Raw genomic sequence first — 22,529 nt, 5'->3', positions numbered from 1 at the left:
CTTTAAAAATGATGTTTATCCTTTGACCAGAAATGACTAAAGGAATTAGGATGATTTTTGTTTTGTTCCTATTACCTCTTAGTCATTCCCAAGCTTTCCACAGTGAACATGATTATTTGTGTAAATAGAAGAACTCATGTAAACAATAACTAACACGTATTAAACTCTTCCTCCATGCCAATATCATACTAATTCTTTATATGACTGAGCTCATTTATTTCTCACAGTGATTCTTTGACGTTATTGCTATCTCTGGTTTACAGGTAAGGAAACTGAGGCAGAGAATTGCTGTAATGGTCCAAGGGCATATAGCCTGGATTCTAGCTCAGGCAGCCTGGCCCGCAAAGCCATGCTCTTGACATTTGGTCTTCCACAGAAGAGCAGTTAAGTCCTTGAGTTCAAGAGTCCTTGAAAAGTCTATTTCAGTGCCTCAGAGTGTGTGAGTGATCCTCCCTGGAGGGATGCAGAAGAGATGGGAGTGCTTTGTGCACAGAGGCTGCTGAGCAAGTGTTTGTCCACATAGTACTGTTGTGAATACCACCCCAGAGATCCTTGAATCCAACTGAAATCCCTCCTGTTGCAGTATTTTTTTCTACTTCCTTTTAGTCAACTCGTGTTTCTTCTTATCCATGATGACTCTGATGGAAAATTTCCCATGAATCTTTTCTTCCCAAAGCCCTGATATAAACCTTTTCACCTGGGGCATATTTCTGAGACCTTTGGCCATTTGGTTCATTCTTCTTTATACCCTCTCTACTGTCTGTCCCATTCATGCTTTAACCCTGAATTCTCAAACCAAGCGCAGCCTTCCCTGAGAACCCGGGCGGGCACCGTAGTGTGTCTCCTATGCTGGCTGAATGCTTGGGAGGACAGACCTGCTTGTCCACTGCATCGCTCTTCCTCTCCAACCTGTCATCTTGTCCAGGGTCACAATGTCATCAAGGACTTCCTGTGCACTAGAAAGGGTGAGGCTCGTGTTCTAATGTGGACACCGTTAGGAGAATAAGTTATTATTACATAGTGATATTCACAACCTGAGGTAGCTAATGAATCTCTGGGAAAGCTTCCTGAATGAGGTCTAACTTGGGAGGTCAGAGCAGCAGGCCAAACATGACATAGGATGTGGGGCCTCCAGCTAGAGCGTGGTTGGTAGGGAAGTCGGTGGTGTGAGTGGTCATCCCAGCAGCTTCAGCTTCAGCATTGCAGAAGAGGGACACACTCACCAGGGGCTCTGGAGAAGCACATCTGGACCAGACAAGCCAGGGCCCAGGAAAGGCTGGTCACTGTCACCAGACTACTAGTTTCAGCTTGGGGAGGTTTTACCTTTTATTGACTACACCATGGTGAAAACTGCTTTCATCTTCTCTGCATTATCATATCACACTTGCAGATACTTGATATCTGATAGGGGAAAATAGAGCCGTATCATTGATGCTTCCCTTCACAGCGTGTTAAGGTGAACAGCTTATCACATGTGATCTTTGATGACCACATAGTAAGCTAACATATGGACACACCAAAACTTGTTTGGAAATTTTCCTTTGCCAGGCCATTATTATTTTTCCAGTTGTTCACTGTTGTAGATTCAGGCAGTGACAGAGTCAAAGGATGTGTGACCAACTCTGAGCAGTGCAGCTAGATCGGTGCTCCCAGGCTGAGACTGATACCATCGCTGCTCCCTGTGCTTGGGGCTTCTCTGCCACCCAGAGCCCAGGATGACATGCATGATTCCTTTGCAAAGGTGGCCATTCCTTAATCTACTGAGAAATCACCAAACCCCTTTTCCTTCCCCTCAGCCCTTATCCACAGCAGTTAAAGCTTGTGGAGAAGCCTACTGGGAACCTCGACTGCACGGTCAATTTTAAGCACTTTTTCTTTGATTAAAAAAAATAGCAATACATTATTTTTATATTAGTGACATAAAATATTTAATTATATCCAATGGCTTTCTCTCCTTATTTGGGAGGCAGAGGTTAAGAGCCTGGGCTCAGGAGGCAAGGCTACGTTTTCTGGGGCAAGCTTTTTACCTCCATGCCTTGGTTTCTCCACCTGTAAAATGAGGATAATAGTGGTAATAATGGTGTGGTACCTTGCAAGGCAATTTTGAGGATTTAAAAACAAAGTTAAGAGCTCCATAAATAGTATCTATCAATATTATCTGAATTTCAGGAGAATATGATACCCATAGTTTTTGTAACACCTGACAGGATCACTAGGGTCTGGGAGTCCTCATTCAGGGGCACTTTGGCAGAGTGAATGAAAGATGACGAAACCGAGCCACAGGGAGGTCACAGAACAGCTGGTTTGTGTCAGTAGCAGAACCTAAATTTTGATATCCTGAGTTACCTCTCTTTACCTCAGGCGGCTTCCTTTTCACTCTGTGCCAACCCACAGGTGGTCGAGAGCAGCAGTTTTCAACCTGGGGAGTTGAGAGAGAGGCCACCAGATCTATTTAGTGGTTCACCAACAGCAAATGAAAGCAATGAAATCTAGTGAAATAGGAGATACAGAGGTACATCATCAGAGTAAGATGGGTTTTTCTGATACAGCTAATAAGTCATAAAAGTTGGAAGAACATTTGTTTAGAGCTTGGGATCTGTGTCACACAAACTGGAGTTGGCACCCCAATTCCTTAAACTACTGAAAGGGAAGGGTAACTTACTGGCACTAAGTAACAGTGGGGCAGATGCTACTGAAGATGAAGCTGATACAGACGCTGATAACCGTGGTGGTGATTATAGAGGATAGCTGACATTGAGTCAGTGCTTAGGACATACCAGGCACTCCTCTACATATTGGCTCATCTAATCCTCACTACGGCTTAGTAAGACGGATGCTGTCATTAGTTCTGTTTGGCAGAAAAGGAAACTGAGGCACAAAGAAGGTAAGTGATTTGCCCAAGGTCATGATATTCTGGCTCTGAGTCATTTCTTAACTACAGTGCTATCCTGCCCCATAAGTAGGTGATTAATAAGTATAATCCATTTTCATTGTTATTTCAGAAAATGTCGAGACTAGAAGAGGCATTAGTGACCCTGGCCTTGGATCCTCCCAGGCCTCTCACACTGATTGTTCTGTACCAGTGGGAGTTGGGGGTGGGGTGGCACAGAGGCACGGAGAGGCTTACCTAATCTCTGACTTGCCTGGGGAATGTGAGAGGGGAAGGTCCCAAATGGCTTTAGGCAGGCACCAGAAAGAGGAAAAATGAAAACCATGTTAAAGATAAATTGAGCCGTTCTTAAAAGTTAGAAAGTAGACTTAATTAGGACCAGCTCTCCCCATCTAAAACCACAAAAGTTAAAATGGGAAAATATTTCCAGAAATGCCCATTATGTGTTGTTAAAAAATATCTAGAGTAAAATATATGTTTTATTTTATACATGCCTCCAGCTAAAAATTATGCTTTTACTCTCTCTCACAGAAGAACCCAAATCTAGACAGCCCCGAATCAAATTCAGGTTGCTTGCGAGCCGTGCAGTTTTCTATCAGCCAGATCTTATTCAAGCTCCTCAAGGAGAAAAGAGGGGGAAGGATTAAAAAAACCAAGGCATGGGCTGAGAAAGAGCCTCTCCTGACAGGCTGTGGCATGTCCCTGTTTGCTCCTATTCCATTAAAGGGCCTTCTCTGTCGTCTCTCATTGGTGCCCGAGACGGCACATCTTTCATCACTATGTCTGCTGTCCTCCTCTGAACTCAGGGAAGGGCCACACGTAACTAGACAAGGTCAGCCAGGGGTGGGGGAGGAGAGCCAGGCTCACTGTTCCTAGATGGCATCTCCAAAAATCAGGCCCAGGGTTGCTCCTGTTCACTGCCCCATCAGCAAGGTCATTAATTGGCCCGACTTCTCAGAGAACATTTGAAGATGATTCATGCTATGGAATCCCTGAATCCCAAAGGGTTAGCCTTTTTATTTTTTTTTAACTACTGTGTAGAAAAATATCTTTAACTTGATTATCTTTTGAAAAATGATTTCTCCATGGCCAATCAGTATACTTTTGAAAATGTAACTTGTCCCCAGAGACATTCTTGCTTCATGAGTGTTTTAGCAGATTGCTGGACATTTGTTCTCTGACTCTCAGGATTCATCATCATCATACAGGCTATTTTGTTGTTGTTGTCCTGAGGCTTACGTGAGCACCCCACAGTGAAGCTGAAAGTGACTTACGTGGTGTTGTTGGCCCCTCTCACCTCGTGCAAGAGCAGTTGGGTGTTTATCCCACAGACACTCTCTTTCAGGGGTCTGAGTGCACAATGCAGACTGAACTGCAAAAGCACCCGAGGCTCGATGGGAAAACCACCCAGCCCTGTCGTGGCTCTGCTTTGCACAAGCCACCATGAGCTCCCAGACTGAGGGTGCGAGGTATCCAGATACATCACCCAGAGAATAACTAACACACCGTTTTCTTTTCTCGTTGTAGTTAAGAAATGCCATGGTGAATCGAAAGACGGGGAAGTTTTCCATGGAGGTGAAGAAGACAGTGGACAAAGGGGTACATTTTTCTCAAACATTCTTGCCGCTTAATTTAAAACAAACCACTGTGAAAAATTAGCTTTGAAAGCTCTATCTGGAATAAATATCTTTCGCTGAGATCATTTTTCTCTTGTCTTTACTTATCTCAAACAAGATTCATGTAGTATTGTTAACCTGATCATAGTGTGTCCATTTATTTTTATTTATTTCTGAAAACTTCACCTAGCAGACTAACCATGTTTTCTTTTCTCTACGACTTTTTTTTTTCAATCTAGAAACGGGTTTTGGTGATGACAAATGACTACTATTATACAGACATCAAGGGTACCCCTTTCAGGTAGAGCTGACCATAATACATGGACATTCCATCAGACCCATCAGTTGTGTTTGTACAAAACCTGCTGGCGCTCTCAGAGCTCATCATCTGAAGATAACCAAACACCCTGCCGAAAGGCTGGAAAGAGTGAGGAAGGGGCTTTTCCCAGGCTGCTTTTGTTTTTGCTTTCCAGAAGGGGGGAGATGGTTCAGGCTCACCTAGGAGAGCTCACTCAATTTGTCATGGCTTTGCATCTCATTATCGAGCAAATAAGCTTTGGGGGTTCCCACTAGGGGTGGAGGCGAGTTCAGAGGGTTACCAGGGTCCTCACCCATCTAACTTGCTGCCTCATGAGTTCCATTTCGCTTTTTATTTCCATGACCAAAAAACAACCCTTCAAACCTCAAGGTAGCATATCCATCCACACATGTTGTGCTTCCGTTTCAATTTCTCTGAACTGTCCTTCTGTGCTTGTCTACCTTTGAATCCTGTTGTTTCTCTTTGTAACAGTCCTGAAAAAATGGTTTTGCCTCATTGCCTGCTTTCAGATGCGTACGTGGCATTCTAAAGTCTCCCCGCTACCAGGAACCTAGTGTTATAACATGTTACATGTTTTGTAAAAATTGATTGCAGGAGGGTAGTGTGAGACACCAGTTTATGTTCCTACACTAATGTCTCACAAAACTAAGGAGAGAGTTTACTGACAATTGATTAATCCAAAAAGTAAAATTCTAGCATAGTTTTCATAGATTGCCAAGGATCGCGAGTGGGTTTCATTTAGAACCAGAGCAGTCGAGAACACACGAGCCACTAAGTGGATATGCAAATGAAGAGACTATGTTTTTAAAATGTATTCTCTTATTTTAGACAAAACAAGAAGGAGCTTAAGTCAAGCCAGTGAGTGTGAAAACCTTATTAGACTGGTGAGAGGATTGGGCAAAGTAGCCCATGACACAGATGGTGGCTACACTCCAGTGATAGTGGAAGTTCTCATTTTGGCCCATGAGAAGGGGTTGATTTGCCCTTGTCCCCAAACCTAGGGTCTGGAGAGACCTGTATATGGTTGAATGCAGGGTAAGGATGTATAAAAAGCAGGGCACATACGAGAAAAGGGCTTTCTGGAAGGGCCAGTAATTTGCCACAACTCTTAGAAAAACACACAAGAGTGGCCAATTGCTGCTGGGATTTCCAATCAGAAATTACTTTGAAGCAGCTGATTGAACTTAAGAGAAACCAACACCAATGATAATCAGTGGGGTTTTGAAAGTAAACTGTTGGAAAAACTGTTTACAGAACCTGAAATGGAAATGTGAAAATGGAAATAAAAACTGTTAGCCCACAAGTCTATTCCAGTCAATGCCATGAATTTCAAGTTCTGCTCTGTTTCTCTGCACAGTTTAGGAGTGGCGCTCTCCAGAGGCCATGGGAAGTATTTCTTCCGCGGGAATGTAACCATCGAAGAAGGTAAGATGCTGCCCTATTATCCTTCAGTGTGGGAAGAAAGCTCCAGAGCCAGCTTTTGGGTCAATGAAAGAACTTGTTCATCTGTCCAAACCTGTGGCTAATCTGTTGGGCATTTGACTGAAATGTCATATGATATCACCTGTTGTGCTTAGCTAGGTTTCAGAGTGATGATTGTGATTTAATTTACTTAGATTCTGCAAATTGAGATTTAATTTATTTATAATCCACAACCCACAGAGTTGTTTAGACAAGTCATAGGAATCCACCAACTATATCCTTCTCATAGGTGAAGATCAGTAACAGGAGAAAATACAAATAAATGTATTTTATTTAAATAAAAACTTAAGCCCAAATGGAAATGGATGTGGAAACCTTGGTCTCCTCTACAGTTGAGCCACAAATTATATTTGTGTTTCATGGCAGCCCTGCTCCAAAGAGAAAGTGGCCATTTAAATGATTTACATAGGTCAGAAGGAGTAAGTGGCACCTTGAGGTTCCCAGATCCTCTGGTGCTCATAAAACATGGATGCTCAGTAAACTTCCACTAAACAAAAGCAGTTGGTACAGCTCTTTAAACGTCGAAAGTGCTGTCACATATGCACTGTCTTTTCAACTCCGCCAAACCCAGTAGTTCAGATCTTTCCCAGTATCAAGAGCCACTAGAGAGGGGTGGGCATCGTCTTACGAAGGGCTTTGCTTCCTGGATTGCCTAGAGTGAGTTACTTGCCTAGTCTGTGCTTTGGGTTTTGTGTGTCCTCAGAGAAAGTGCGACCAGACTAGTACTCTTTCTGGATATCCCCAGGGAGAATGGCCAAGAATAGGAAGATCAGTTATGAGCCATGTTTTAATTGATTAGAACTGTTTACAAATGAATGTGGTGAACTTGCAGAAGCTCGGCCACCCATGGCTCACTCGGGAGATGTAGCAGAGAATGAAAATGGAAACCGTGATCCCTGAGATGCCATGCCCCATAGACAGCCTTCTGGTTGATAGCTGAGCAGCCCTGCACTGTGTCACAGGTGTTTGTTGTGTCTCCCGAGTGATCCTGACATCTTACGAAGCAAAAAGCAGAGTAGGGAGGCTCAGTGAAGCGGGCAGGCCCAGAGCATGCCCACCGCAGAGCTAACCACACAGCTGTCTTCCCAGAGACTTACAAGAGAAAACAGGCAGCTTTGCGATGTGGGAAAGACACTGTCTAGGATCTGTTCTCAGATAGCATGTATTAACTTCTAGAATTTTCCAGCTCTGTGGGTCTTATTGGCACTGTGGACATCACTATTCATGAAGCCAGAAAATTCATGTCTAAGGCATCTGAGGTCAAGCTGAGGAAAGAAGTCATGGTCAGAACAATGGAAGGAGAGGTTATGAAGGGACGATTTACCTCTCCTGTGTCTGTCCTCTTAGTCAATCCTCTATGCACGGACCTGTTCCTCCCTGCCTTTTTCTTCACCCCCTTCCTCTCCTTCTCCCCCTTTCTCGCTCTCTCTCTCTCTCACAGTTGTTTTGCATTGTCTTTTGGACTGTATTTTTAGTCACTCTCTTCTTCCTGTATGTTCCACAGCTGTTAGGCTATAGAGTCACATGCAGAGAATTTCAGAGCTAACTGTAACCACCATGCAAGAAATTAGTTTGAACCCTCAGCAAGGGGGAGAGTGTCTGGTTATCCACACAAATGAGGTCAGATCTTCCTCTCTCTGTTGGTCTTCTGTAAATAAAAGGACTTACACTCCTGCCAACTTTGCTGAGTCATAGAGCCTAAGAACACTGCTTCCCCTTGGGCTAACTAGTAGAGGGTCTTGTCAACTCTAAGAGCCATGGCATGATTATTGCTCTCTTCTGCTCTCAGAGAGAGAGAGGGGAGGAGGAGTTCCTTAGGGCTGACAACCACATTTCTACAGGATTTTCCATAAGGAAGGCTTCCTTCCAGAATGTAGGAATTTTCCACATGCTTTGCCAATACCAGATATTACAAAGATGGCTAACGGGTAGATTTTGCTAAGAGGAAACGTAAGGTATCATCCTGAGGTTGAAGTTATGGGCCATAGTTCTGTTGGCTGAAATTGTTTCTTTTCTGAATCTCCTCTGAAGCTTTGCATCTTTTGTGTGTATCATATTTAAAGTGTATGTCATTCTCATTAGCATTATCTGTCATTGGCAGATGTGATTTTATCAGAATGCCCAGAATCAGAGGTGATCGAATTATAGAACAATGACATTTTCAGAGTCTCATCTATAGTTCCTATGGAATATAGGCGGAGATGGTTATGTAGATAAATCTTTGACTGGAACTGAAAATAGAAAAACAAATAGAATGGTCATCCTTTACCCAGGATCCTGGAAAGGTCCAGTCCCATCTTGGGGCCATCACACATGTTACGCTTCCTGCTCTGAGTATTCCCCCTCTGTTGTGTCCATGAATCCCCCTCACCTCTTTCGGGTCTTTGTTTAAAAGTTTCTTTCTCCATGAAGCCTTCACTGAAGTGTAACTCTCTCTGAACCCTACTCATTACTCTCAGCTTTCGGTGTCCTTGTTTCATACTCTTATTTTCTTGTTAGCCCATGACACAAACTGATAGGCTATGTATTTTCATTTTCATTTAATTTACTTATCTCTTTTTAGCCACTAGAAATTAAATATGATGAAGGCCATGACTTTTGTTTTGTTTACTGCTATATTCTTAGGAGCTATATTCTCAGTACCTGCTATATAATAGGTGCTCAGTAAAAATATGAAAGGAAGGAAAGAATGAGGGGAGGACAGGAAGAAGGAAGGAAAGAAGGAAGGAAGGAAAGAAGGAAGGAAAATTGGCTGGTTGGCAGAGAAGAAGAAAGAAAAAGAAAGGATGTATGAATGGGTGGTTCAATGTATTGTCCTATAGACTAAGCACTATTCTATTTAACCATTTTATAGTTTGTGAGTGTATGCATATTGCTTGTAATTGTGGTTGATATAATTCAATGAGTAGCTATGACATTTCCAAGGTCATTCAACCAGTAGGTGCTGGAACCTAGATATGGCTACTTGGGCCATATAGTATGATATTTAGTTTGATTTATTCTTTACTTCTTGTTAAATCAAGCAGAATTGTATAGATAGATCTAGAATTTTGCTACTTATTTCATACATTTGTATCTGGAGAAGAAACTGAGTCCTGAGTAAAGTCAGATACTATTGGTCATTTAAGAAGATGACTTCCTAAAATAGGCTGTAAGCATCATTCAGCAGTGCCTGTCTGCTGATAGCCCATCAAAATCTAGTCACACGAAAAGGCATGGAAAGAGAGAGTGGTTTTGTGATTTTGCAGTTGGGGAGTCTGAAGCAGTCTATAAAAACCTCCGGATTTCCTGCAAGCCCCAGCTCCCCTACCTACCTTCCCAGACCGATGACTCGCTTTTACTTAGAATCCTGTAACAACTAGTAATTTTTGCTGGTCAAAAACAGTTGAGTATTGACAATTTCATGTTGTTCCTTCAACCTATAATTTCACCTTCACAACCACCCATCAGTTTGGGACTATTATTATTCCTGTTTTGCACATGAAGAAACTGACATTTAGAAAAGTACAGTAACCTGCTAACGTCACGCAGTTGAGTGGCCTAGGCCAGTTCCCAACTCAGACTATAAGGGGCGCCAGAGTCAGTGTTTCTCAACCATGATCCTATTAAGCTTATCCCTCAGGACTCTTAGCATTTTATTTATTTTGAATGAGTTAAGGCTTTCCTGGGACACAGGTGCAGGAAAGGGGGCAGTGCTGGGTGAGTGAGGTGGGGAGGAGAGAGAGTTCTGCCTGAGAAGAAGGAGTGTGTGCTCCTTGCTTAGAGTGCCTGTTCCCAGACAGGTCCCTTTGGAGTTGATGTCTACCCTTAGCACCCCCGACAGCCCTACCCTAGAATATTTGAAGCATACAGGAGGATGAAGAGGAGTGATATTTACTCATTAATTCCTTCTCCTTGACCTTTAGGCCTGCATGATTTAGAACACCCTGATGTGTCCTTGGCAGATGAATGGTAAGAATTAAAAGTCCTTCATTGGCATTGGCATCCTTTGTTTCCTTCTTTGGTTTCAAGTTGTTTGTGCACCCTTCCCCAGTTTTCCTGGTTCAAAGGCAAAGCAAAGAGGTGCCATAAATATTCATAGATTCTTCTTTTGGCTGTATCATGTTCTTAGGTCCTATTGCAACACTGACCTGCACCCTGAGCACCGCCATCTGTCTCAGTTAGAAGCTATTAAGCTCTACCTCAAAGGCAAAGAACCATTGCTGCAATGTGAGTGCGCTTTCACAATGGGCTGTGCCTGCAAGTGGTGGTGGGGGGCAATGAACACAAAACCATTTATTACTTCAGTGTTCAAGGGAAGCTTTGCTTTGGCAGATAATCCCAGTAATGGGAAATCCAGCCAAACATCTATTTCCTATAGGAACAGAAGAAAGAAGGTGGGTTACCAAAAAATTGCACCGAATCTGCAATCCCAGTTTAGCCCTTTGCATTGGGTTTATCCCCCTACTTACCCGTTTAGCTAAGTAATGAAATAGGATAGAAATGTTACAACCAGGAAGGGACTCTACGCATTTGCTTATCCTGCTCCCTTATCTTACAAGTGAGAAAGCAAGGCTGGCAATAGGACTTGTCTTCTCTTCTCTGAGACTATCATCTGAGTCTCCTAGTTTTCCTAAGAATGGTGTCACCCCAGGACATGCTACTCCGGGGGGGGGGGGTGTAAGTTCTTCCTTCCTCCTACCAAGCATCCTCTGGAGGACCTCAGTGAGTAAGAAATGGCCAGTGGCTGTGCAGGGAAGAGCAGCAGCTGAGCTGGATGTCCCCAGAGGGAGGGCAAGAGCCACAGTGAATATGAGGTCTGACAATTAACTTTGCAAACTTACCACCCAGTGCTGATGTTGGCAGCATTGCACAGACAGCTCTGTGAGGTTTCCTGTATCAGTGTCTTACAGTTGTGTTCCTATTGAGATGTGGCAGTATCTTGCTGAGTGGTATTCATTATCATTGTTGTGTATTTTTGTGTGCTGTCCCAAGAATGTTGGAACTTAAATTAGAACAATGAACAATCCTTAAATTTCTTGTTAAACGTGGAAAGAATAAAAGTAGAATCAGGAATATTATAGTCCAGGTTTATGGGGATAATGCCATGATGAAATAGCAGTGTGCAAATGGATTAAATATTTTTCTGAGGGGAGAGAAAGCATCACTGATGAAGAGAGGTCAGGGCAGCCAGTATAGTATTGAGAAGAACTAATGAAAACATTGCAAAAATTTGTCAAATTGTACATTAAAATCATCGGCTGACTGTGAAAGTAGGAAGAAAAGGACATGTGAAAAAGTTAGATGAAAACGACCTGAACTTTTTGCGACCAACTCATGGCTCTTGCATCACAACAGTGCACCAGTTCACACAGCACTGTCCATGAGGGAGTTTTTAGCCAGTAAACAAATAACTGTATTGTAACATCCTCCTTACCCACCTGAACTGGCCCCCAGTGACTTTTTTCTTTACCCAAATATAAAGAAAATATTGAAAGGAGGACACTTTGATGACATTTGGACATTGAGGGTAATACAATGACATTCTTGATGGCCATTCCAGAAAAGGAGTTCCAGATTGCTTTAAAGGGTCGACTAGGTGCTGGCATCAGTGCATAACTTCCTAAAGGGAGAACTACAAAGTTGACTGTACTGATGATATTCAACAACTCAGTATATGGCACTTTTTCTAGGATGAGTTCATGAACTTAATTATCAGACCATATAAGCATGGCACCTGCCCCCACCTCTAACCGGCATTGCTTATTCAATGATATGAAAAGTGCTTTATATATGTTATCTTTACAGAATAACTTCAGCAGTCCTAAGAGATGTAGGATCAGCCACTAAGCCACATCTTCACGGAATGAATTTTTTGTTTTTTTTGTAGATATGCTGTGGAAGGGAAACAGTCTGGTGGATATATATGAACCCAATTGTTCATTTTACTTTACTTTCTAATGACACACTTAGAAAACACAAGTATAAAGCTAATGTAAAAGATACATTTCTAGTTATCATCCAGCTTTATCGAATCTGGGTATTTTGCCGTATTTGTTTCAGGTGCTTTTTGTCAAAGCCCCTGTGTAACCCTGCTCAGTCCCACTTCTGTTCCAAAGAGAACGACTGTCTGATTTGTTCCTCATTCTCATGTATTTTATATGATTACCATATATGTAGGTATCCATAAATAATTCATAGCATTATTGTTTTTATATGTTATACTTTATATATAGAATGTATGGCATAATATTACATGAGTTGCTATATATATTATCATGCATATAATATGTATATGTACTATAATTTGTGTTTCCACTCATCATATTTTTGAAATTTATTTGAGTTTATCACTTAGCTTTAATGCATTTGTTGAATTACTGTATAGAATTTCACTACATAACTATGTCTCAATTTCACCATTGTCTTACTGATGATGAGCTGTTTCCCATTTTTGCTTTTCAGGGAATCTCTATGTGGTTTTGTTTTGGTCCCAACTCAGGGTGAGGGCTAGTCTGCCTCCTGTGATAATTAGTTGCCTCCTCTGTGGAATGCCTAGCGAGTTCTACAGTCTTCTCCCAGACCTATGATATGCCCTTCCTTTCTCGGCCTCTTCCACAGAGCTCTGCCAAGAGTCCCTTTGGACTAGAATAAATAGTTTCCTCTAAAGTGAAAACATTCTTAAGTGGAAGACATCACAAAGTAATAGTCCCAGTGGTCATCAAGCTATGATATCTCTTTCCTATGTTACAACTGAGTAAGGTTAGGGCACTGAAGAATTGCCCTGAAGGTTTTACTAAAGGGCAGAGAGGGGGATGACAAGAGCCAGCTGTCCAGAGAGTACTGGGCCTCTGGTTTCCACATCCAGGAGTTCGCATGCTGGTCTATGGCCTGCACTGTGGGATGGGGAGAGAAAGCCAAAAACTGAACTGTGAGACATCGAAGCCTCTCAATTTACTGTCGTCTCCACCAAATGCTTTAGAAGCCCCTGTGTTGCAGGCATATCAAGTGTCAGAACTGTTTTATATTTGCAACTGGTAGGAGGTTAACTCGTAAAGCAACTCACCATGTAAGAACTGCAAAATGAGCCCAGCGAGTGCCTCCTGTTCCCTTCTTCTGGCCCAGCCAAAGCTGTCTTCTCATCTGTCCCTCCCAACAGGTGATAAGGAATTGATCCAAGAAGTCCTCTTTGATGCTGTGGTGAGTGCCCCTATTGAGGCATACTGGACCAGCCTGGCTCTCAACAAATCTGAGTAAGTGGTTGCATGTGTCGCCCTTCCATGGCCATTTCCTTACCAATACTCCAAAATATGGTTATGGTTTAAAGAACTAAGCTGTTTCAGGAGCCTGGTGTTAAAGTTCTTTAATTTTTCCCAAAGCTCCAAACCACAAAAGCTAGAACAGATTAGCGGCTCAGGCTTAGATGGCAAGCTCCTGGGTTTGACATATAATTTGTTTGAATTTTAACATTACATGAAATTCAGTATGCTGAGGTAGGGTGACACTTCCGAGAGCAAGGGAGGCGGAAGGGGCGTGTTGTGTTCTGCCATGGCTCCCTGTACCTCACAGTCTTGAGGGAACTGAGCCAGTTCTGCTGTGAGTGGGAAGGGGAAGGTTGAGAGCTCTGCTTCCCACGGTGTCAGATATAAGCCTGCGGTTTTATATCTGAAGTAGAAGATGGAGGGCGTGAGAGGAAGACAGTGGTAACTGATGTCAAGAGCTAGGGTGAGAATTGCTTCAGCGCTCGTTTTTATTACTATTATTTTGCTGTTATTTTAAGTAGGCTCTTAGAGATTAAGAATAAGAAAAAGAATTGTTCCTGCTTCCTTAGATCCTCGTGTGATGCCTTATTCATTTCTCTCCACTTTTCTATGCCCTCCCTTGAGCGTCTAGCTTTCACTGTGTTATCATTTTCATTCATTCATTCATTAAGTCTTGACTGTGTCTCTGGTACTGAACTAGGTGTTGGAGAAATGGAAGTCACCCAAACAGATGGCGTCCTTGCCATCATGGTACCTGTGGCATATAGTGTGCTGTGCTATTAAGAATCATAACTGCTTTGAAAGAAAAGTAGAGACATGTAGACTGTAACAAGAGCCATGTTTTTTAACCTTTTTTTTATCTCACAGCGTACTTGAACCTGTAGTTAAATTTCTGTGGCATACTTATATTGATCAAGTTAAAAAAAGAATATACTTCCTGTGCTTTGAACTTCTTTGAAAATAATTTCATTAATGATCTTTAAAAGTTTTTGTGGTACCCTAAGATCTTCTCACAGCACACTGTGCCGCAGCATGCCAGTTGAAAAATCACTGATTTAGGGTATACGGAGAAGAGGAGGATTAGCTCACGGGTTAGGGAGCACTCTAGGAAGATGGAACAGCATGCACAGGGGCACTGAAGTGAGAAGGTATTTGACACAGTTGAGGAATTTGGAGAAGGCCAGTATAGTTGAAATAGTAACAGAAGATGAGGCTATAGAGGGGCCTGGTGTCTTATACCTTTGGGAATCAAGTGGAAAGTTTTGAATTTTATACTTTATTGCAAAATCATTGATGGCTTTTAAGAAGGAAGACTTGAATTTTAAAAAAATTTTTCTACTTCTATGTGAAGCACAGAGAGTAATGGCTTAAGAATAATATCAAAGGCTCCTAAAGCATTCTGGGGATATGGGGAGTGTCCCTCCAGCCAGGGAAATGGGCACAGTGAGAAGAGTTCTACTTGTTGCCTGCCTCAGAGGTGAGACCTCCCAGGACCTGATGATGGTTTGTTGTGTGAGGCAGGGATTCTGTGCCATCAGGGATCATTCCAGGTCTCTGTTATGACACCTGGGCAGGTGGGGCCATTGGTTAGGAAAGGAGGCGCTGAAGGAGGATCAGGGCATGACCAAAGTCCCTTCCAGACATGGCAGCTTAAACTGACTGAAACTCTCCTGAGTGAAGATGTCAGATAGGCTGTTGACCCATGTGAGTCTGGAACTCCAAAGAGAGACCACCGTTTCCATTCTATTTGAGAGCGTTCTTGGACTGCTAACCTACATAGGGAATTTGGAAAAGAATCAAGCCTTTCCTGGTGTTACATTTTCTAATGGATGTGGAAATGTTTCTTTTAAGCTCTCCTGAAACTAAAATCTTGAACAAAGGTGGTTGACTCATTCCTAACACATATGAAAGGTTATCAGAACGGAAGCTTGCTTTGTAGTCCATGTCTGTAACAGGACAGGCTGGCTTTCTGAGCTGGTGTAGGCTACAAGCAGAAATCAATGCTTGGTGTTGGCTTTTCTTCAAACTTAAATACTTACAGGTAGTATTGACCACTTGGGCGACTATTAAAGAAGCAACCAAATGATCTGATACTGAAGATAACCTGGATAATGCTTCGAGATCAAATTGCTACTGGCATCTAGCACAGAGAAGAAAACTCAAGAATTGGCATTTCCTTCATACTTTTATTGTAGGATAAAATTATGTTTGTGGAGAAGACCATTTCCTTTTTTCAAAGGAAAGATACACTTTGTAGAAGAATATGCCCAAACATTATAAAATTTGTCTTGAATGTTGAAAGAAAATTATTTTTAGTGAATTTTTCAAATCAGTTTTCCTTGCTATGGCTGCTCTTGCATTGTCTATTTGTGACACCCTACAAGTCGATTTGAAGAAGCCATTTTTTGCTTCATCTTTGGGGGGTTGGTAGTGAGACTGAAGCCTGTGCTCTGGTAGGAGTTATAAGTTAGTGTCCCACAGCTGGAGAGAAGTCAGATCTTATTCCGACTACGTGGAATTCCAGGCTGTGGAATGCTGCAAATTTGGGTCAGTGGCTCAGTTGTTTATTCTCTCGAATGACAGATTCTACTAATCAGCTCAGGATAGCCTGGGTAGCATGAGTGCAGAAAACTCATCCTAAGGATTTCTTCCTCTCCTTAGTGCCTGATGTATTCCCAACCTGCTCTCTCTGAATTTACACGCGGAACCTGAGAGAAAGATGGGCTTATGGTTGTAAATGCATTTTTCTCATTCTGCTCTTTTGGGCAGGAACTGCTTCAATTTCCCTGAAAGTATCACTGTGAAAACTTTAGTGAGGAATGAGTGTGTTCATTCTGTACATTGTGCATCTGTGTGTGTGCGTGTGTATGCACGCACTCCTGCACATGGGTATGTGTGTGTTCCTGTAATTTCTGTTAAAGTTCAGGTTTCAAAACTGCTATTTTGAAAACCATTCCATGAATCCTGAGAAACAAAAGGCATGCTCTGCTTACTGTCTGGAAGCATCCCCTGATGTCTGCTGTTCTGTTTCAGGAATTCTGACAAGGGCGTGGAGGTGGCCTTTCTGGGCACCCGCACAGGCCTCTCCAGAATCAACCTGTTTGTTGGGGCTGAGCAGCTCACCAATCAGTAAGTAGGGGGGCTCCTCTGCGGGGCTCTGGGAGCTCCTGAAATAGGGAAATCAGGGGGAAGCTTGTTGCATTCCTTGATTCTACTGCGGGTAGAAACAAAATTGAGGCCACCAGCAGGCCTGTTAAGACTTTTCCCTTTATGTTCTACCACGGGGGTCCCAGCGTGTGTGTTCACCTGCCCGCTAGCCCTTCCACAGCTGTTTGTTCCTCAAGCTTGTTGGCTCCTGTCCACCCTGCTGGAATCCTCCCCTGCTCCCGGTGAGTCATTTCAGAACTCTGGGAAGCAGTGCGGCTGCTGGGGGAGCCACCAGTGGGAGGAAACTCATCTCCCGACAAATGGCTTCAGGGCATTCAGCTGTTCTGCAGGGATGCTGAGGAATTCCTGCCTGCAGGAAAGTCAGAGTTTCAAGCCTTGTTTATTTGTTTATGTTTTAACAAACCTCTGTGGCTCTGTGCTTGGCCTGAGGGATTGCAGATCTCCACACCTAGGGGTGGGCTGTCTGGGGGCACTGGGGTTTGACAATATCTCTTTATACTTCCAAAGAGACCCTGTTTGGACAGTGGGCAGAAATTAGCTGAGTTCACCACGCAGATGCTCTTTAAGCCACTGCTCAGCCTGTGTCTTCAGAGAGACACGAGTCCTTCATGCACCAAACTGTGTTTCTCCAGAGCTGGTGGATAGTGCGAAGTCTTTCTGAGCCCATTAATGTTTCTCTTGATCTCTTTTCCCTAAGGCAGGGGCATTATTAGGCCAGGGACAAATGGATCATGAGATTCAGAAAGTTTGAGAGTAGCTTGCAAGTATACCTGTGAGTTCAGAGGTTACCAGGAAATAGCACATACTCTGACCTCCAGGGTATTGGGGTGAACAACCAAACACAGGGTGGCTGCAGATTTGAGAGGGGATGGGCGCCCAGGGCGGAGATGTCTCGTTTCTGTGTAGCCTGAGTTCAGCCATGCCCCCTCCAGACAAGGCCCTGACACCAACGCTGTAACCTTATAAAACTAAATCTGGTAAATGGCAGATTCATCAATTCTTAGTTATTTGGAGGAGACTAGCTTTGAATTCTGTCCTAGAAATTTGGCTTTCTCTTTTCTCCCCCTTACCATTTATGAAATTGACTATAGTTAGGACTTGATTTTTTTTTAAGTCTTTTCAGCCCTTTATCTCTAAACAATTATTTTTCCAGAGGGCAGGTTTCTAGGAATTACTAGTAACATACCACCTTCCGCTATTAGGATTTGGAGAGGCAAAGGGAGACACAATAAGGAAGGCTCCTGCTGGTAATGAGATTAAAACAAGCAAATAATAACAACAGAATGTGAAATTATGCTAGTCTGACATCTATCTGTGTTATTGGGATGGATTTGAAAAACAACAGGACTACACTGGGCTGTGTATCTGGCTCATCTCACATGTGTGCCTTCATTCTGTTCATCTGAACAGTCAGGGTAATGATCTCTTTTAGTTATTGTGAGGATCAAAAGAATTATAGATGTAAAGCTGCTTTGGGAAGCTAAAACTATCTACAATGATGAGTTTTGTGTACCGTTCTGTCACTCTGTGACCCAGAGTGGGTACTCACTGACTGTGTGGATGGATGAAATGTTTCTTCTGTCTTCATACCATTGGGTCACATAGAGGCACCTTGCTGTCTGTTGACTTAGAGCCGTTTCTCACCTATCCCCTCCCAAGAGACTGTATCTGCATTGCTGTATCAGGATTGAGATCCAGCAATGCAGATATACTCTCTGAGCCAGGACTAGAAAATGTCTAGCTTTTCTGATTTTTTGTTTGCTTTTTTTTTTTTAAGACAAAGTCTCACTCTGTCACCCAATCTAGTGAGCCATGGCCTCAGCCTAACTCACACCAACCTCAAACTCCTGGGTTCAAGTGGTTCTCCTGCCTCAGCTGCCCAAGTAGCTGGGAATACGGGTGCCCACCACAACGCCCAGCTAGTTTTTCTATTTTTAGTAAAGATGGAATCTCGCTTTGTTCAGGCTGGTCTCGAACTCTTGAACTAAGGTGATTCTCTTGCCTCAGCCTCCCAGAGTGCTAGGATTATAGGCATGAGCACTACATCCAGCCCGTGTTTCTGATTTTTATTTTTGTTTTTGTCTAGGGCATGAAAGGAAGCGTTCAAAGTGTTGGGTAGAGAGCTTGATAATCCAAGGTCCCCACCCTGGAATTAACTTGCGCTATCATCAGTCTCCTACCCTGAGACTCCCTCTCTTATTACCTGCATTTGGAAGTGGGTCAGTTATAGTTCATGGCCTCTGTTCCTCTGTAACCATCATCCCCAATGGCGACAGTATGTTTTGTGTCTTCAGTGTGACCTCTCGCATCACTGTGCACACAGCATCTAGTGATGTTAGCCTTCTCAGTGTCGTTACTGGTCCCCTCTGCAGCTCTAAATTTGAAAGATGGCAGTTTATGCCCTCCATCTGAACCCCAGGAAACAAAAAGAGATTCTCAGACTTTTAGAATCTCATATATTTGTTTGAGCCTATTTTCAGGTTATGTGACACCTTCATGTAGGGTCTCGTGTAATTCTGATAGTATCCTGGTAAGTGCAGCAATATTATTATTCCCATTTTATAGATGAGTAAATAGGGGCTCAGAGACTCAGTTACTCACTCAAGGTCACCAGCTCTGTCCAGAATGTAGGCCTGGCTGACACAGCACCACAGTAGCCCCTGGGTATCCAGCAGTAGGTTTTCCTCTTACTTAGAAAGATCTTTCTTCCTGAAAAGCATTTGTGGGATTCTGTAGAATCAGCTCTCTCTTTCCTGCTTCTTCTTGAATCACTTCTTGGTAGTTGACAGAGGCCTGCAAGGTTTCCCAGCAACCAAACTCTTTCACATTAACACCAGCGCTAATGGAGATCAAGTGTGCAGGCTCCTGCTTGTGGCCCTGGGTGCCTGCACTGTCCTGGGCAGGAGGGCACCAGACACCCAGATGTGCTGCATTCCAAACTTATTGCCAGCCGTTCCCAAAGCCTGAGTGTCACCACCAGTCTAAGTGAGGATTACCTCACACCTTCTACCAAGCTGTCATATCACCTGCAATGACTCTGCATGGACAGGGCACCTGTTGCCTGTGGTGATGTGCATCTGGCCACTGAAAAGATTTGCCAGGAATGAAGATATCTTCTGCCCACATGTGGTTTTGCCCAGGGCCCAGTGCAGAAGGCAGCTGTGTTCAGCCTATCAAGAGGTGGGCAGATAAGACTCCTCTCCACACATGTCGAAGTCAGGTTTATGAAGAATCTCACGTCTAAAGAAAAAAATTAGAAGGCTACAATTTCAATGTTTGTGAAACCAAATGATTTTAGGATCCAGTAACATTAGCATTGAATAAAGCAGCACCAGAAGGAACTCGTCTGTCATGCCGAGGCTGGGAGTCCCTGTGTGCAGCATTCTGATTAGCATGGGGGGGATCCCTGCACCTTCTCAGTCTCAGACTCCAACGTTGGCCTCCACCTCCTGCATGAGGATAGAGTGATTTTGCCAAATTTCTTAAAGTTTTTATTTTCTGGAGATTCATCTTGTCAGTGAAGTCAGGGAAGAAATTTAGGTCGCTATGCTATACTACATGTCAGATCATTTTTTTGTCTATGGTGAGCACAAAATTTCATAGCAGATTTACAACATAGAACATTTACAAAAAAGGTGGTCAAACCAATGAGGGTTGTTCATTTTGAAAGAATTAAGAAATTTTATTTAGACTAGATAGAAGAAATTATATTTAATACGTGACAAGCTCTTACCTGGATATGAGATGTGATTAATCCTGTGATCATTAAGCATTCACTGAGTGTCTACTGAGAGCCAGGCCCTGGAGATGCTGGAAAAAGGCCCCAGAGCTTAGAGAGGAAGTAGGACATGCTAGTCCAAGTTACAGGGGGACAGATTTCAGAGCCACCTCAAGCTTTCTCTCCTTGGTCCATGTGAGACCAACTCCTTGCTGCAAGTTCTGGATCAAAAATGGTGCCATTTCTGCTCTAACTGATGGCTTTTTTCTACTTACACATCGTCTCCCTTCCTGAAAATCACTGCAGTGTATAGACTAGCCAGGCAGTCACTTCCTCCCCCAACTTGTTCCCTATTGACCAAGATGAGGCACTCAGTATTGGAGGGTAAATGTGACTCTTTAAGTCAAGTCAACAAACTTACACTGGGACTTGAGTATGTTTAAGACTCCGTGGTGGGAAACACAAAAGTGAGCAAAGCTCCTATCCTCAGAGATCTTGGGAGCCTTGGGGAGGGCGCGCGGCAATTGTGCAGATAAGGACAAGAAAAAGTATGGATGTGTGAGAGTGTGGGCCCAGGAGGGGTCAGAACTTGCACATGTTTCTAGAGGTTCATAAAGTAGGTGGTATAGGATGTGTCCCTTTTGAGAGAAGGAGAGGGGAAGGAGAATGTGTTTAGTTTTCCCTCAGGTGGGGACATGGGGTGGAGGTGCAAGGGAGAGGGAGTTGGGAGGACAGGGGGCTCACAGGGGGGACATGAGCAGCCCTATTTATCTAGGAGAGTAGGCAGGTGAAGGATTCAGGTGCAAAGACCCTGACATGGGCCCTCTTGTATGTGCTTTACACACTCTCTAAGAACAGTGATTTGCCTTCTTTTCACTTGTTTTGGGAAGAGTGAGATCTACTTAAGAAGTTGATTCTCCCTAAAGTACACACAGGTGTGTGTGTGCAAAGCCAGGCATAGCTCTTTGTTGTAAAGAGGCCATCCTCTGGTCTTCCAATATGATTTTTGGAGGCCTTGCTTCTTTTGTTTGCTTGCCTCAAACTTTAAGGTAATTAGTTCACTGTTATGTAAGAAAAAGTATGTTTACCCTACTGGTAATCTGACTGCCATAGCTCAACGAGATATTTTTAAGAATTTAGGTTGCCTGGTATTATGCAGTTTCCCTCTCTGCTGAGAAAGTTGGAGTTCTCAAAGGCAAGACTGGTTTTACCCAACAGAGGCCATTGGGATGTACCCTGTTCACGTTTACATGGCACCTTGCTGAGTAGGCCATGATCTTATTCTTTTCCATTCCTAGGGACTTCTTAAAGGCTGGAGACAAGGAGAACATTTTTAATGCAGACCATTTCCCTCTCTGGTACCGGAGGGCAGCTGAGCAGATTCCAGGGAGCTTTGTCTACTCAATCCCATTCAGCACAGGTGGGTGCCCATGTTGGAGCCAGGCTCTGTCTGTCTGGGTCAGTGGGCCTGAATGTTGTGGGAAGTGTGTGTGGGAGCTACCTGAATGCTCAAAGGAACCGAGTTCAACCTTCATTGTCAGTGCTAAATATTGAGCCCACTCCAAACCAGTGACCTGTTCCATAAGTGTTATGGCACCAAATAAAATGATGGTTTCACTCAACCAAATTGTGTAAAAGGATTTGAGAACTAGGGCTTGTATTCTGCATTCTTGGGAACTTGAATATAAACTTCTCAGTTGCTGTTTTTTAATATTGTCAGAGGGCCACTTAGAGAAATTTCAGATATCCTTTGCCAGAGCCTTCAGCAAGTCAGATCACTTCAGAGTCCACAATTCTCCATTTGACCTGAATTGATTTATGCTGATGTGTAGGAGCAAGAACTGAGTTTGCATAGCCACGTACTCTCCTGGCAGAGGCCTGTAGTGACCAGGGAGACTGATTATCTTTCCAGTCATAGATTTGATAATGGCATAAAGAAGTTAAGGTCACCTTCCTCCAAAAAGAACTAAGTGTAGTCTTACCAGTCTGACAATTAAGTTTGCAAACTCATCCTAGAAAAAGTGCTATATACCTCATTCTAAAAAAAGAGTTCCAAATTCCTTTGAAGGGTAGACTAGGCTCTGGTGTTGTGCAT

General features: G+C 43.2%; 1 protein-coding gene across 1 annotated transcript in view; it reads left to right on the top strand.

The window, feature by feature from the left end:
• CACNA2D3 (calcium voltage-gated channel auxiliary subunit alpha2delta 3) overlaps positions 1 to 22,529 on the top strand; it is an 876,027-nt gene that overhangs the window by 694,591 nt on the left and 158,907 nt on the right. The window contains exons 18-25 of the mRNA XM_003781696.2: positions 4,418 to 4,489; positions 4,746 to 4,807; positions 6,183 to 6,250; positions 10,213 to 10,258; positions 10,419 to 10,516; positions 13,446 to 13,539; positions 16,582 to 16,677; positions 21,733 to 21,854. Coding sequence (XP_003781744.2) covers positions 4,418 to 4,489; positions 4,746 to 4,807; positions 6,183 to 6,250; positions 10,213 to 10,258; positions 10,419 to 10,516; positions 13,446 to 13,539; positions 16,582 to 16,677; positions 21,733 to 21,854 — 658 coding nt within the window. The remainder of the gene's footprint in view (positions 1 to 4,417; positions 4,490 to 4,745; positions 4,808 to 6,182; positions 6,251 to 10,212; positions 10,259 to 10,418; positions 10,517 to 13,445; positions 13,540 to 16,581; positions 16,678 to 21,732; positions 21,855 to 22,529) is intronic.

The sequence above is a fragment of the Otolemur garnettii genome, unplaced genomic scaffold, assembly GCF_000181295.1.
Source record: "Otolemur garnettii isolate 467f Iridium unplaced genomic scaffold, OtoGar3 scaffold00002, whole genome shotgun sequence".
Classification (NCBI taxonomy): Eukaryota; Metazoa; Chordata; class Mammalia; order Primates; family Galagidae; genus Otolemur; species Otolemur garnettii.
Note: the sequence above shows the minus strand (reverse complement) of the source record. Positions and strands in the feature narration are given on the sequence as shown.